Source organism: Pristiophorus japonicus, chromosome 7, assembly GCF_044704955.1.
Source record: "Pristiophorus japonicus isolate sPriJap1 chromosome 7, sPriJap1.hap1, whole genome shotgun sequence".
In the NCBI taxonomy this organism is placed as follows: Eukaryota; Metazoa; Chordata; class Chondrichthyes; family Pristiophoridae; genus Pristiophorus; species Pristiophorus japonicus.
In genome coordinates, this window is record NC_091983.1 from 7,937,281 (window position 1) to 7,954,461 (window position 17,181).

The window sequence follows — 17,181 nt, forward strand, 5'->3', positions numbered from 1 at the left end:
CCTCCCGCCCACCCCCCTTCTCCTCCTCCCCACCTCCCTCCACCCCCCTTCCTCCTCCCACCCCTCCCCTCACCTCCCCACCCACCCCCCCTTCTCCTCCTCCCCTCCTCCTCCCACCCCCCCTTCCCTCCTCCCTCCTCCCTCCCACCCCCCTCTCCTCCTCCCCTCCTCCCTCCCACCCCCCTTCTCCTCCTCCCCTCCTCCCTCCCACCCCCCTTCTCCTCCTCCCCTCCTCCCCTCCCACCCCCCTCTCCTCCTCCCCTCCTCCCTCCCACCCCCTTCTCCTCCTCCCCTCCTCCCCCACCCCCCTTCTCCTCCTCCCCTCCTCCCTCCCACCCCCCTTCTCCTCCTCCCCTCCTCCCTCCCACCCCCCTTCTCCTCCTCCCCTCCTCCCTCCCACCCCCCTTCTCCTCCTCCCCTCCTCCCTCCCCCCCCCCTTCTCCTCCTCCCCTCCTCCCTCCCACCCCCTTCTTCCTCCTCCCCTCCTCCCTCCCCACCCCCCTTCTCCTCCTCCCCTCCTCCCTCCCACCCCCCTTCTCCTCCTCCCCTCCCCCTCCCTCCCACCCCCCTTCTCCTCCTCCCCTCCCCCTCCCTCCCACCCCCCTTCTCCTCCTCCCCTCCCCCTCCCTCCCACCCCCCTTCTCCTCCTCCCCTCCCCCTCCCTCCCACCCCCCCTTCTCCTCCTCCCCTCCCCCTCCCTCCCACCCCCCATTCCTTCTCCTCCCTCCCTCCCCTCCCTCCCCTCCCACCCCCCTTCTCCTCCTCCCCTCCCCCTCCCTCCCACCCCCCTTCTCCTCCTCCCCTCCCCCTCCCTCCCACCCCCCTTCTCCTCCTCCCCTCCCCCTCCCTCCCACCCCCCTTCTCCTCCTCCCCTCCCCCTCCCTCCCACCCCCCTCTCCTCCTCCCCTCCCCCTCCCTCCCACCCCCTTCTCCTCCTCCCCTCCCCCTCCCTCCCACCCCCCTTCTCCTCCTCCCCTCCTCCCTCCCTCCCACCCCCCTTCTCCACCCCCTCCCCTCGCTGTCAGAAACACAAACACTGACCGACAGAGAGTGAGAGACACACACACACACACACAGATAGAGACACTGACAGTGACACACTGGGGGGGCTGTCCCAGCACGCTGTTGGAGGACTCCCGGTGCTGCAGTCGGTAAGTAGAAAATGTTTTATTTATTGATGTTTTTGCATTTTTTTTATTTTTTATTAATTTTTTTTGATTGATTTATTGGTTGATTTATTGATGTATTTGTCATTTATTATTGATGATGGCTCTTTATTTGTAAAACTGAAGTGTAAACTTCTCTTTAAACACCCCCCCCTTTCCCTACACCTAATTTGTAACCGACTCCTGATTTTCTAAAGTGTAGACAAGGTTTTTTCGAACGTACAAAAATCTTCACTTACTCCATTCTAAGTTAGTTTGGAGTAAGTTTTCACTGCCTAAACTTTGAAAACAGGCGTAAGTGGCCGGACACGCCCCCTTTTGGAAAAAAAAATTCTGTTCCAAACTGAAACTGTTCTAACTGACGAGAACTGGAGCAAACTAAATGCCGAAAATTCTAATTTCTAAAATACTCCATTCTAAACCAGTTGCTCCAAAAAATCAGGAGCAACTCGGGCCGAAACTTGGCTCCATAGTTACACTCAAATACTTAACATACAGACATCATCGAATCATTTAGTCAAGAATTTCCATTATTCCCACCGTAACAAGGTACTGAAATATTTAACATCTAGACAATGACCAGTTACTCGTTTCAATGACTGGAAAGCACCATATTGTCTAGCTGTCTCTTTTCGATCCAAACTTCCAATCTTCCTGTTATTTAATCCAAACTTCAATCTTCCTGTTTTCTTAATTCAAACTTCAGACCACGTGCTGAAGCCAAGAGTTCAGAAATGCGGGTCTGTGCTCCCACACCGGCAACATCCTCGTAAATCTCCTCTGTACCCTCTCCAGTGCAATCATCATAGGCAGTCCCTCGAAACAAGGATGACTTGCTTCCACGCCAAAAAAGGATGAGTTCACAGGTGTTCCAATGAAGGACCTGATATTCCAGGTCCTGAACTACATCCTGAAGGGTGGAAGATGCCTGTGCGTGGATTTTTTTAACGTGTGGTGACCGTTGCACACCAGCCACCACACGGGCTTGACAGAGCTAAGTCTTGGTCCAGAGGCAAGGATTAACCAAGACGACTGGAGACCAGCTCTACTGCACGGACCTAGTGCGCACACATATCGCAGTGTGGGCTGGCCCGTGCAATCACATCTTCCTGTAATGCGGTAACCAGAACTGCATGCAGTACTCCAGTTGTGGCCTAACCAGTGTTTTCGGCGCATTCGTACCAACCTGGCGAGGCTGCAATTTTTGGCCTATTGTTGGTGGTACGAATGCACGCTCCTGGCACAGTGCCTGACTGTCTCTGCTATCATGTCCACCCTAGCACGCATCTTCTGCTTTTACAGAGGGCAGCGTTGGATAATGTACAACTTAAATGGGCGGTGATATGAGTTGCCGTGGAGCGGGAACATTGTGTGTGTGTGTTTAACTTGTTTGTGATTTATACCCAGGCAAAAGCACGAGAAACCAAACTCTTCAGCACTTATGCCAATCTGAAGTTTTACATGAAGGAAATTCCCTTGAAGCCCGACGGTAAGTGGAGAGGTCTGTAGATAGCAGGCTCTGTATGTCAACAAACTGAACACTGCCAGTTAACTCGGCTGATAAGTTAGCCATTTTTTCTTTACCCCAAATATTTTTCAAATTCACTCTTTCAGCCTGTTTTACATCAAATGTACGACACAGAAACAGGCCAGGCCATCCGATCCAACCAGTCCATGCCAGTGTTTATGCTCCACACGAGCCTCCTCCCACACCTCTTCATCTCACCCTATCAGCATATCCTCCTTTTCCTTTTTCCCGCTTGTACTAGTCCATACCGGCTTTTATGCTCTACTCGAGCCGCCTCCCGCCTTTCCTCATCTAAATTTATCAGCATAACCCTTTATTACCTTCTCCCTCATGCTTGTCAATGTATCTATATTATTCACCCCAACCACTCCCTGTGACAGCAAATTCCATATTCTCGCCACTCTCTGGGTAAAGAAGTTTCTCCTGAATTCTTCTGAAACAAAGTACTTCATTGGCTGTAAAGCGCTTTGAGACGTCCGGTGGTCATGAAAGGCGCTATATAAATGCAAGTCTTTCTTTCTTTGAATTCCCTATTGGATTTATTAGTGGCTATCTTATAATTTCTGGTCCTTAGTTTTGGTCTCGCCCCCCCCTCCACAAGTGGAAACATTTTCTCAATGTCTACCTTGTCAAACCCCTTCATAATTTGGAAGGCCTCTATCAAGTCATCACTCAGCCTTCTCTCTCCTAGAGGAAAAAGCCCCAGCCCAGTCAATCTTTCCTGATGGGTATAATCTCTCAGTTCTGGTATCATCCATGTGAGTGTATTTGCACCTTCTCCAGTGCCTTATATAGAACAGCTCTCATGTGAGTGTTGTTTGGGTTTTTAATGCATATATTTTGTGTACAGGTGTTTATATCGATGAAATCCTCACCAAGTGGAAAGGAGACTATGACAAGCTGGAAAACAACCACACCTATATCCAATGGTTGGCTTCATCTTTTTGACTCTGGCAACTGAATTGTTTGAGTTTTGCCTCCACTTGGCGTGTAATTTGTAACCAAATTCTTGTATTGATAAACTAGGCTGTTCCCGCTGAGAGAACCGGGGCTGAACTGGCACGCGGAGGAACTGACTGCCGAGGAGATTAAGGTCAATTCAACCATTTTAACTATTGATTGAATGTCCTGTCTCTCTCTCTCTCTCTCTCTCCCTCTCTCTCTCTCTCTCTCTCTCTCACCTTTCCCCCTCCTTGCTTTTTACTTCTGACCCTTCCTCTCCCGATTCTTGCCGCCGATAAAGTTGGATGTGGCCCCCGCCGCCCATTCAACCAACACCTTTGTGATGTGAGCCCAGATGGTGAGGTTCAGCCGTGTGGGGCATCACAGCCGAGCCCAGTCCCGGTTCTCATCCAGCGTCGAAACAAGTGCACCTTCCAGCAGGAGGGATCGGGATCGAGATCGGGATCAGGACTGGGACTTTCCCCTCTCCCCTGTCCCTGACCCCATTGCCCCAGCAAATAGCAAAGCTACAGGCAACAACCTCGTGGCTCAGATCACCCAACGCAGCTCAGAGCAGGAATTAAACCAGCAATCCTCAATTTGTCTGGCTTCATACCACACTGTGTGGCTCACTGAGGCATCAGCAGAGCCTGAAAGCAACGTTCCTTCAGCAGGAGTTAAACACCCGTACACACACGCGCACACACTTGTAGGCACATTCTTGCTTCAATTCATTTTTTTTCCCCTATAGAGCTGTTCATTTTTTGGGCAGCAGATTATAAAATAAAATGATGTACTGAAGGTTGGAAAATATTTAGCTGTCAGGGTTATCCTTATTAAGCGTTGGCCAAGGAACAGAATACGACCTCTCTTTACTCCTGTAAGACGCTCCTTAAAACCTACCTCTTTGAGCAAGCTTTTGGTCTAATTTCTCCTTGTGTATCTCGGTGTCAAATGTTCTGTCTCATACAGACTCCTGTGAAGCGCCTTGGGACATTTTACTACGTTTACGACGCTATATGAATGCAGGTTATTGCTTGTTGGTAGGCTGATTCCTTAATGTTCCACACTGTTAAATCAGAACGAAAACAGAAAATGCTGGAAACACTTAGCAGGCCAGGCAGCATCTGAGGTGAGAAGCCATTAACGTTTCAGAAACCTGTGGGCAGTACAGGAACACGGCACGTTGGCAGCAGGCCGTGGATGGGTCATGGTAACAAATTCCAGTTGGCAGTTACGTGGCATTGTTAACAAAGTCCTTCTTAGACAGGGGCTGGTGTAAAGTGTGTGTACAGTGGATGGGATGCACGGACTAATCATAGAATGATAACAGCACAGAAGGAGGCTATTCGGCCCATCATGCCTTTGCCGGCTCTTTAGTAGAGCTGTCCAATTAGCCCCATCCCCCGCTCTTTCCCCATAGCCCAGAAAATTTTTCCCCTTCAATTATTTATCCAATTCCCTTTTGCAAGTTGCTATTGAAATCACTCCCACCGCCCTTTCAGGCAGTGCATTCCAGATCGTAACTCACTGAGTTTAAAAATCAAATATATGTTTCCTCATGTCATCTCTGGTTCTTTTGCCAATCAGTGTCCTCTGGTTGTGGCACTGGAAACAGTTACTCTATCAAAGCCAGTCATGATTTTGAACACCTCTCTCAAATCTCGCCTTAACGTTCTCTGCTCTAAGAACAACCCCAGCTTCTCCAGTCTCTCCGCATAACTGAAACCCCTCGTCCCTGGTACCACTCTATCTCCTCTGTACCCTCTCCAAGGGCTTGACATTCTTCCTGAAGTTCGTTGTCCAGAATTGAACACAATTGAATTGAACTCCAGCGAAGACCAAACAAGTTTTTTAGATAACGGTTTAGCATTGCTTCAGTGCTTTTATACTCTATTCCGCTAGAAATAAAACCGAGGATTATTCGTGCTTTTTTAACAGCTTCTCAACTTGTCCTGCTACCTTCAAAGATTTGTGTATGACCCAGAGGTCTGTCTGTTCCAGCACCCCCTTTAAAAGTGTTTATATTGCCTCTTCACATTTTTCCTACCTTGACATCAAGGCAACATTTGACTGAGTGTGGCATCAAGGAGCTCTAGTAAAGTTGAAGTCAATGGGAATCAGGGAAAACTCTCCACCGGCTGGAGTCATACCTAGTACAAAGGAAGATGGTTGTGGTTGTTGGAGGCCAATCATCTCATCCCCGGGACATCGCTGCAGGAGTTCCTCAGGGCAGTGCCCTAGACCCAACCATCTTCAGCTGCTTCATCAATGACCTTCCTCCATCATAAGGTCAGAAGTGGGGATATTCACTGATCACTGCAGTGTTCAGTTCCATTCGCAACTCCTCAGATAATGAAGCAGTCTATGGCAAATGCAACAAGACCTGGATGACATTCAGGCTTTGGTTGATAAGTGGCAAGTAACATTTCACGCCACACAAGTGCCAGGCAATGACTATCTCCAACAAGAGAGAGTCTAACCACCGCCCCTTGAGATTCAATGGCATTCCCATCGCCGAATCCCCCACCATCAAGGTCCTGGGGGTCACCATTGACCAGAAACTTAACTGGACCAGCCACATAAACACTGTGGCTGCAAGAGCAGGTCAGAGGCTGGGTATTCTGTGGAGAGTGTCTCACCTCCTGACTCCCCAAAGCCTTTCCACCATCTACGAGGTACAAGTCAGGAGTGTGATGGAATACTCTCCACTTGCCTGGCTGAGTGCAGCCTCAACAATACTCCAGAAGCTCGACACCATCCAAGACAAAGCAGCCCATTTCATTGGCACCCCATCCACCTCCTTAAACATTTATTCCATCATCGACGTACAGTGGCTGCAGTGTGTACCATCTACAAGATGCACTGCAGCAACTCGCCAAGGCTTCTTCGGCAGCACCTGCCAAACACACAACCTCTACCACCTAGAAGGACAAGGGCAGCAGGTGCATGGGGACACCATCAGCTCCATGTTCCCCTCCAAGTCACACACCATCCTGACTTGGAAATATATCGCTGTTTCTTCATTGTTGCTGGGTCAAAATCCTGGAACTCCCTCCCTAACACTACTGTGGGAGCACCTTCACCACACGGACTGCAGCGGTTCAAGAAGGCAGTTCACCACCACCTTCTCAAGGGCAATTAGGGATGGGCAATAAATACTGGCCATCCCGTGAATGAATTTTTTTTTAAGTTAGCCATGAATGATTTGCCTTTAACAAATCCATGCTGACTTTTGTTAACACACAATTTTCCAAGTGCCAATTAATTTTGTCTCTGGTAAATGTCTTAAAGTTTCCCCACAACTAACATTAAGTTGATTGGGCTGCAGTTGCCGGGTTTATAGCTCTCCCCTTTTCTTGAACAATGGTGCAACCTTTGCCATCCTCTGGCACCACTCCCAATCTAAGGGGGTCGGTGTAATGTCCAAGGGTGGGGGGGTGGAAGTCGTGGTGGTGATGGGGACCCGTGTAATGAGGAGTTTGGCAGGTCATTGAAGTGAGGACTCGCTGCATTAAATGTGTTGAAAATTAGTCCGGTTTGGAATAAAATATCAAGTTTTTCATCTTAAATATTATTTTGTACCTTTTTTGTAGGAATTTCTTAAAACGAAGAAAGCAAAAAGTAACTATCTCCAGGTTTATGGAATCATGCTGGATTTTTTTGGAATGGAACTGGAGGACAAGAACACTGGGACCGTGATTCGAGCGGCAAACTGGAAGGAACGATTTCAGCACCTGAATGAGTAAGTATCCGAGGACTTGGGGACCCCTCTGTGGCGGTAGCACACTGAAAGTCTAATCGATAACTGGAAGATGTTCAAGATGCAACATATCGCAGACACACATATAGCCAAGTTCGCTGATGACTCCAAGTTGGATGGCACAGTAAATAGTGTAGATGGGAGCAGGAAGTTGCAAAGGGACAATGATAGAATAAGTGAGTGGGCAAAACTGTGGCCGATGGAGTTCAATGCGGAAAAGTTGAGGTAATCCACTTTGAACCCAAGAAAGATCAGAGTATTTTCTGAATGGCGAGAAGCTAGGAACTGTGGGTAAGCCGAGTGATTTAGGGGTTCAGGTACGGAAATCACTGAAAGCTAAACTGGTACAAAAAATAACGGAATGTTTGTCTTCATCTCAAAATACCTCTGGATGAACTAGGGTCCCAAACCCACCCACTCTCCTGGGTGCAGTGGATGCACTTGTGAAGCTAGACAGTGAGTATCAGCTGGCTCGTTAACCATGGGGGGCATCATTGCCGAGCTCAATCTGGCTCCAAGCTCTGTGGAAGGGGCGAGCGATGGTCAGAGCGAAAGGTTGAGACAGGTATGCTGAGGCGGGAGAGACATATTAAGGAGAGGCGGAGAGACGTGCGACAAGAGGGGAAGAGACGATGAGCGAAGGATCCGATTTAAGCAGATATTAAGCAGACAATAGAAAAGGCCAGAGGGGAAAAGGCCAGAGGGGCAGAGAATAGAAGACAAAGAGGGATTATGCGAAAAGACATTGGAGAGTGGACGTCAGGTTTCTGCCTGAGAGCAATGCCAAGGGGGACCAGAATGCATAGAAAGTAGCTTTTTAAATTCGTTCACTGGATGTGGGCGTTGCTGACAAGGCCAGCATTTATTGCCCATCCTTAATTGCCCTTGAGAGGCTGGGGGTGAGCCACCGCCTTAAACTGTGTGGCTTAAGAGTCAACCACATTGCCGTGGGTCTGGAGTCACGTATGCGCAAGACCGTATAAGGATGGCAGATTTCCTTCCCTAAAGGGATATTAGTGAACCAGATAGTGGCGCTTTATTCCAGATTTATTTAATTCACTGAATTTAATTTCCCCAGCTGCCGTGGTGGGATGTGAACTCGCGTCTCCTGATTATTAGTCCAGCACTCTGGATTACTGGTCCAATAATATAACCACTATGCTACCGTTCCCTAAATTGCATTTATATCACAACGTTTGAAGTGTACAAAAGAAATGGGAGCAGGAGTAGGTCATTTGGCCCCTCGGGCCTGCTCCGCCATTCAATAAGATCATGGCTGATCTGTTCCTGGCCTCAACTCCACTAAAAAAAAATAAAGAGAGGAAAGATAGATTATGAAAGTAAACTAGCACGAAATATAAAAACAGATAGTAAGAGTTTCCACAGGTACATAAAAAGGAAAAGAGTGGTTAAAGTAAATGTTGGTCCCTTGGAGGATGAGACTGGGGAATTAATAATGGAGAACAGGGAAATGGCAGAGACTTTGAACAAATATTTTGTATCGGTCTTCACGGTAGAAGACATTAAAAACATCCCAATAATGGATAATCAAAGGGCTATAGCGAGGGAGGAACTTAAAACAATCACTATCACTAAAGAAAAAGTACTCGGTAAAATAATGGGACTAAACCCTGGACCTGATGGCTTACATCTTAGGGTCTTAAAAGAAGTGGCTGCAGAGATAGTGGATGCATTGGTTGTAATCTACCAAAGTTCCCTGGACCCCAGCGGATTGGAAAACCGCAAATGTAACGGCCCTATTTATTTAAAAAAGGAGGCAGACAAAAAGCAGGACACTATAGACCAGTTAGCTTAACATCTATCATTGGTAAAATGCTGGAGTCTATTATTAAGGAAGCAGTAGCAGGACATTTGGGAAAAGCATAATTCAGTAATGCAGAGTCAGCATGGTTTTATGAAAAGGAAATCATGTTTGACAAATTTGCTGGAGTTCTTTGAGGATGTAATGAGTAGAGTGGATAAGGGGGAACCAATGGATGTGGCGTATTTGGATTTCCAGAAGTCCTTCGATAAGGTTCTACCTAAAAGGTTACTGCACAAGATAAAAGTTCACAGGGTTGGGAGTAATATATTAACATGGATATAGAGGATTGGCTAACTAACAGAAAACAGTGTCGGAATAAATGGGTCATTTTCCGGTTGGCAAACAGTGACTAGTGGGGTGCCACAGGGATCGGTGCTGGGCCCTCAACTATTTACAATCTATATTAATGACTTGGATGAAGAGACCGAGTGTAATGTAGCCAAGTTTGCTGATGATACAAAGATGGGTGGGAAAGCAAATTGTGAGGAGGACACAAAAAATTTGCAAAGGGATATAGACAGGTTAAGTGAGTGGGCAAAAATTTGGCAGATGGAGTATAATGTGGGAAAATGTGAGGTTGTCCACTTTGGCAGAAAAAATAGAAAAGCAAATTCTAATTTAAATGGAGAAAAGTTGCAAAGTGCTGCAGTACAGAGAGACCTGGGGGTCCTTGTGCATGAAACACAACAAGTTAGTATGCAGGTACAGCAAGTGATCAGGAAGGCAAATGGAATGTTGGCCTTTATTGCAAGGGGGATAGAGTATAAAAGGAGCGAAGTCCTGCTACAACTGTACAGGGTATTGGTGAGGCCACACCTAGAGTTATGGTCTCCGTATTTGAGGAAGGATATACTTGCATTGGAGGCAGTTCAGAGAAGGTTCACTAGGTTGATTCCGGAGATGAGGGGGTTGACTTATGAAGATAGGTTGAGTAGGTTGGGCTTGTGCTCATTGGAGTTCAGAAGGATGAGAGGTGATCTTATCGAAACATAAAAGATAATGAAGGGACTCAACAAGGTGGATGAAGAGAGGATGTTTCCACTCATGGGGGAAACTGGAACTAGGGGGCATGGTCCCAGAATAAGGGGCCACCCACTTAAAATTGAGATGAGGAGGAATTTCTTCTCAGAGGGTCGTGAATCTATGGAATTCTCTGCCCAGAAGCTGTGGAGGCTGGGTCATTGAATATACAAAGGCAGAGATATACACATTTTCGAGCGATAAAGGGAGTAAAGGGTTATGGGGAGCGGGCAGGGAAGTGGAGCTGAGTCCATGATCAGATCAGCCATGATCTTATTAAATGGTGGAGCAGGCTCGAGGGGCAAAATGATCTGCTCCTGCTCCTATTTCTTATGTTCTTATGATCACTCTTCCCACTGTACTAATGTAGGCAAATGCGACCATCAATTTGTGCTCAGCAGTGTCTCTAAAAATAAAAAGCAATGCGGTAATTGACCAGATACATTTTATTTTAAATGTTATTGGTTGACGGATAACTGTCGGCCAGGACATTGAGAGAAGTCCTCTGCTCTTCAAATAGTGCCATGGGTTTTTTGCCCTGAGGGCAGACAGGGTACGATGGTTTAATGTCTCATCTGAAAGGTAGGTGCTCTGACAGTGCAGCATTCCCTCAGTACTGCATCCCAATGTCAGCCAAGATTATCGGCTCAAGTCTCTGGAGTGGGACCTGAACCATAACCTTCTGACCCGATGGTGAGTGTTGCGACCTCTGGCCAAGAGGCGAGAATGTTACCACTGAACCACGACCTCTGACCCAAAGGTGAGTTTTCTACCACTGAGACATGACCTCTGACCCAGAGGTGAGAGTGTTATCACTGAACCACGACCTCTGATCCAGAGGTGAGAGTTCTACCACTGAGACATGACCTCTGACCCAGAGGTGAGAGTGTTACTACTAAACCACGACCTCTGACCCAGAGGTGAGAGTTCTACCACTGAGACATGACCTCTGACCCAGAGGCGAGAGTGTTACCACTGAACCACGACCTCTGACCCAGAGGCCATAGTGTTGCAACTGAACCACGACCTTCTGAATCGGCTGAGAGTGTTACCACTGAAGCAACAATTGTTTGGAAAGCAATATTGATATTCTGTAATACTCTGGCTTACAATTTGCAAGTGGTTGGGTATGTGATGTTTATTAACTTGCACTTTGTCCTTTTTTTTAAGGTCCCAGCACAATTATCTCAGAATCACCCGCATTTTAAAAAGTCTCGGAGAGTTTAAGTTTGAGAGCTTCCAGATTCACCTGGTGCGGTTCCTGCTGCACGAGGCTTTGGTTGAGGAGACTCTGCCCAACATGTTGCACAGTGCTTTGGAATACTTTGTTTACACCATCAAATCTCGGAAGGAGAGGAGGAAGCTGCTACGCTTTGCCCAGCACCATTATAAGCCGCCGGAGAACTTTGTCTGGGGGCCCCCGGGGAAGGAGGGGTCGGGAGGGAGAAGTTCTGTGACCAAGTCGTCCTCTCTATCGGAGAAGAGGCCAGCCACTCAAGAGAAGAGCAGGCGCAACACCACCAGCGAAGGTTCGAGAGCCAGTCTTGGAGCTGCAGTGGGGAGAGAGTCGGCCTCGTCTGCCGAGACCGGTCTCGGGGCAGGCAAGCAGCAGAAAGGTCCAGCCAGCGATCAGGGCTGCGGTGAGGCGGCAGCGGACATGGCGAAGAACAAAAGGAGCTTGAAAGAGAAGAGCGACAGTCAGTTGGCGAAGCCCAATGTCCCGACAGAGCCCGAAGACACTGGCAATCGAGCTTCCCAGAGCCCGGCTGAGAATGTAGTGGGCACCGACTCAACGGAGACCGAGAGTTAGGAGTTTCACAAGGACGTTTGTATTTAAAATTGGCCGTGGATCAAGGCCGATGGTCCGGCCAACTCTCGGAGTTGGTGTTCAGAAGCAGGTCTTGAGCCAGAGCGCTCCGACTGACCTGGTGTCGAATGCCCTTCGCTCCTCTGCCAATGGACGAGCTAATGATTGTATTTTTTTTTTATGTCTCCAACAATATGTGAAAGAGGCCGAATGTTTACATGACTTTGAGACCCATTTGGACAACGTTGGCCGTGTGATCACTGAGCACTGCGAATAGTGTATCGGGCCTTCCAAGGATTTTGATAAGTGTTTGCTCTCCCCCTGTTTTTTGTAGAACTGTCTAAATATACAAAATGTGACGAGGTTAATTTAACATGAAAATAAGGCGCAAAAGTTTAATACTGAATAATGTGACCTTTTGTGAAAGGCATAAATAATTCATCACCTTTGGCAGGACATTGTTGCTGTAAATGCTTGATTCTGTTATACATTCATCTATAAAAAAATATAGAAAGCCTGATGTTTTTATCTGTTTTTTTTTATATGCCTGGTGTGGATTAATGAGGCTGAAATTCTGATTCCTGGAGATTTTATCACATGATCTCCCACTTCCAACCGGCCCACCTGGTCAAACAGTCTTTTTCCCCGGCCTCCCCCCCCCAGCCCCCCAATCATTTGAAAAGTACTTGAAGTGCTATAATTTGTGGCTAAGGACCAAGAGCTGGAAAGTGGGATTAGGCTGGCTAGCTTTTTTTCGGCCAGCACGGACAGGATGGGCCCCATCCTGTCCACAAATAGCCACATCCTGTGCTGTAAATTTCTAGGGTTCTATAATCACCCAATATTTTTATAACTAAGAAGTGTTCAAAGCAAATGGAAAAAATAACATTCATTTTTCCTTGGGTTTCGCCCGCGGCAGTGCTTGGGAGATTAATCTCTACTTTCTGGATATTCCTGGAGGGTTGGTGACCCATAGACTTGTACCATGTGCGGTGTGCAGACCAGTAACGGTTGGATATTTGCCACTCGGGAGCGATTGACATTAGTCACATCAATGTATTTAGTGCTTCATAGTCCCATATCGACACAGTGGGTCATGTGCACGATGAACTAGCTGGTGATTGGTAGTCAGGTAACGCGTCCGACTCCCAGGTTATGGATTTCCAATCTCAGTGGGTTGTTCTTGCTGCGTGACTCTCTGTTGGCTACTCTTAATGAAAGACAAACGAGAGCTCGCGTTCTGATCAATCTTATGATCGAAATTTAAGTAAACTGCATTTAACATGGGTTTAGTGGGTAAAAGAGAAGCTGGGACTGTTCTCCTTTGAACAGAGAATGGTTATGTGGAAATTTGAGTGGGGTGTTCAAAATCACATAGGGATTTAGAGTAAATGAGGAGAAATCGTTTCCACTGGCAGAAGGGTTGGTAACCAGAGGACCCAGATTGAAGGTGATTGACAACAGAACCATAGACGAAATGAGATGGTGTTTTTTACGGTGATTTAGGATCTGGAATGCCGTGCCTGAAAGGGTGGTGGAAGCAGATTCAATAGCAAATTTCAAAAGGAAATTGGATAACTACTTGAAGGGGGGAAATTTGCAGGGCGATGGGGAAAGGGCAGGGGAAGTGGGGCTAATTGGATAGCTCTTGAAGAGAGCCGGCACAGGCACGATGGGCCAAATGGCCTCCCTCTGTGCTGTATGTTTAATTCCGTGCTCCTGAACACTGACATGGGATTTGATCTTGGCCCAGCTCTGCTGATGCGAGATCAGATCTGATTTCATATGATGATTTTCTGCCCTTGATGCCCCGGGTACTGGTACAGATCCTGATTTGTGTTCACTGTCCAGAAATAATGTTGGCACCCTAGGCTGAGCTGGTGCAAACTCTTAGTGATTCTGCCGCTTGCACATCGGACCTGATGTTTTTATTCAGGGGGTGCTGGTAGGGGTTCCAGCTCCAGTCTGATTTGCTACAAATTGAATCTACTGTCAACTCGCTAGCACAAGGAGTACTTGAGGTGAATAGCATAAATGAAGAGTGGTGGGAGGAGGCTCGTGTGGAGCATAAACACCAGCATGGTCCCATTGGGCCGAGTGACCTGTTTCTGTGCAGTAACTGGCCTCAATAGCCCTTGGCTTTGATTAAAGCTGCAATTAAATGGTCGACAGTGTCATGTATTCAACTGCCATTGTAACCCATGTATAAACTGACCCAAGTGTACACCGTGAGAACATTGACCACTAGGTGGTGAATCTGTGGGAGACACTCCTAACCTGGACTTTCAGGTATAAAAGGGGAAGCTCCACCCACCTTCATCACTTCAGTGCTGGTTAATAAAGGTTACTGGTCACAGAGTGACCTTCTCTCAAGTATGGGCCTCGTGTGCATTTATACTGTATAGTAAGGACATACTAGACAGCATTGACATAAAGCTTTTACTCGAAAAATCTCATTATAAAATATAATTTTCATTTTTCAATTTACTTTGGATTTCAGGAACGCAAATTACTCAGATGACCAAAATAACAGGTAGTGAATTAATGACAGAACTTACTATATAAACTCTAAAATGTGTGCCTGTTGTTCTTTAAGGCCTGTAACAATTCAAATCTTTCTTTTGAGTGATTTTTCAGGGACAATACTGAATCAGTGCTAGTGCTTGTTACTCATTAGTATTTGGTGTCCTTTTGGTAAACCAGTATTACTAACTTATATTCTGCTCTGATTAAGATCTATAAGCAATTCAGCTTACACACTGTTGGCTCTTAGCAATGTTTACTTTCTGTTTAATTCTTTTTATGGGGGGGGGTGGCGATGGTGTTTGAGTATGTGCCTAAATTAGAGGCAGGCTGACTTTCTGTCCCTGCCAATAACAAGTATGATGTTGGATTGTATCACCACTGTCCATAAGAAAGACTGACTTGCATTTATATAGCGCCTTTCACAACCTCAGGACATCGCAAAGCGCCTTACAGCCAATGAAGTACTTTGATGTGTAGCCACCGTTGTAATGTAGGCCAGGCAGCAGGCCATTTGCGCATAGCAAGCTCCCGCAAACAGCAATGAGAGAATGATGAGGTGATTTTTTTTTTGTGATGTCGGTTGAAGGATAAATATTGGTCAAGTCACCAGGAAGAACTCCCCTGCTCTTCATAAAATAGTGCCATGGTATATTATGTGTGTACTTGAGAGGGCAGACAGGGCCTCAACTGAAAGACGGTACCTCCGACAGTGTAGCGCTCCCTCAGTATTGGAGTGTTAACCTAGATTTTGCGCTCAAGTCTCTGGAGAGAATCTTGAACTCACGATCTTCTGACTTGGGTACCAACTGAGCCACAGTTAAGCTATTTGCCATCTGAAGAAACTTATAAGATAATGAGGGGTCTCAACAAGGTGGATGCAGAGGATATTTCCACTCATAGGGAAAACTAAAACTAGGGGACATAGTCTCAGAATAAGAGGCCACCCATTTAAAACTGAGATGAGGAGAAATTTCTTCTGAGGGTTGTAAATCTATGGAATTCTCTGCCCCAGAGAGCTGTAGAGGCTGGGTCATTGAATATATTTAAGGCGGAGATAGACAGATTTTTGAATTATAAGGGAGTATAGGGTTATGGGGAGCAGGTGGGGAAATGGAGCTGAGTCCATGATCAGATCAGCCATGATCTTATTGATTGGCGGAGCAGGCTCGAGGGTCCGTATGGCCTACTCCTGCTCCTACTTCTTATGTTATAAGATGCTGATGAGTGAAGGAACATTCTGGAAGAGACACCTCTCGGATTAACCAGTCTCCGTACAACATCTGCAGTTTGGTTCATTGTTACTTTGAATTCTCAAATTCAGTGCGAGCAATTTCTTGATACCCAGACTACTTTGTGTGTGCCCGCAGAAGTAAACAGTCTCTCGATTTTGTAAAGCTCAAGCAATTTATATTTGTGTTTCTGTAACTGTATGGCAGTGGAATGCCAAAATCTATCCCAAGTGTGTAAATCTGTCACATCGTATTGCTTGTTGTTTTTGAAATTAAAAAGTATCTAAGCAAAAGCACCGTGTGCCTCAGCAATAATCTATCCTGTAAGCATTGTATTCAGTACCCTTGACATTGAAATAGTTAAGAGTTTGAATTTGAATCTCGAGATATCAAGACTGCTGGAAATCAAACGACAAACGCCCTCTCATGCCAACCCTCTTTTTTTTTTCCTGAAAAAAAAATAATACAATATAGTCTCTCAAAAAGAATGGGGAATGAAACGATGAGAGAGTTTAATATGAGTTGGGCGAGAACTGTCACCGGAATTATAGTATCCCCTATTGTGATTTAGGAACTTAATCTGATCTCTCAAGATGTGACTCGCTGTTATTCTAAAAAATAGATTAAAAAATGGTGGCTGGTGTGCAACGGTCACCATACGTTAAAAAAATCCACGCACAGGAATCTTCCACCCCTGGAGTTCATGACTGGAATATCTATGAACTTATCCCTTTTGGTGTGGAAGCAAGTCATCCTCGTTTGAGGGACCGCTTATCATGATGATGGCGAGGCCCAGGCAGTGCTGCCTGGTCTCCAATCAGCTTGGGTCCCCATGCTTATTGGACCAAGACCTTGCTCTGTCAAGTCCGTGTGATGGCTGGTGTGCAACAGCCACCCCACGTTATAAGATCTTCCACCCTTTAAAATGAAGTTCGGGACCTAGAACGTCAGGACCCTCATGGATTCATCAGTGAGAACTCCTATTAGTGTGGAAATAAGTCATCCTCAACTCTGGGGGCTGCCTAAGAAGAAGAGAAGAAAAATAGGAACCAAATAGCTAGTTCACGGGGTATTTCAGCTTTATATAACTCTTTGTCCGTTCAAAATGATGGATAAGTAGCTCACAATTACTTGGACAGGTGCGACTTGTGACTTGCGATGTTTGTGCCCATTTTCCCATTGCAAACTTACTCCAAAGTTTCCTGGGGAAAGTTTTGAATCCACCGCAGCAGGCAGAATGGCGAATCAGGGAGCTGTGAGCCTGAGGCAGACTGGCTCTCTCCGCCTAGATCGCTGAACTAAAGAAAGATTTTCAAAGCTGGAAATGCATCGTGTGTGTTACTGCAAATTTTTCTCCCCCAAAAGAATGGTAATG

General features: G+C 46.6%; 1 protein-coding gene across 1 annotated transcript in view; it reads left to right on the forward strand.

Annotated features, from left to right (window-relative positions):
* The window catches only part of ogfrl1 (opioid growth factor receptor-like 1), a 72,109-nt gene extending 59,447 nt beyond the window's left edge, over positions 1-12,662 (forward strand). The window contains exons 3-7 of the mRNA XM_070884319.1: positions 2,574-2,655; positions 3,545-3,623; positions 3,721-3,787; positions 7,233-7,381; positions 11,415-12,662. Coding sequence (XP_070740420.1) covers positions 2,574-2,655; positions 3,545-3,623; positions 3,721-3,787; positions 7,233-7,381; positions 11,415-12,054 — 1,017 coding nt within the window. The 3' untranslated portion in view covers positions 12,055-12,662. The remainder of the gene's footprint in view (positions 1-2,573; positions 2,656-3,544; positions 3,624-3,720; positions 3,788-7,232; positions 7,382-11,414) is intronic.
* Positions 12,663-17,181: the final 4,519 nt, after the last annotated feature.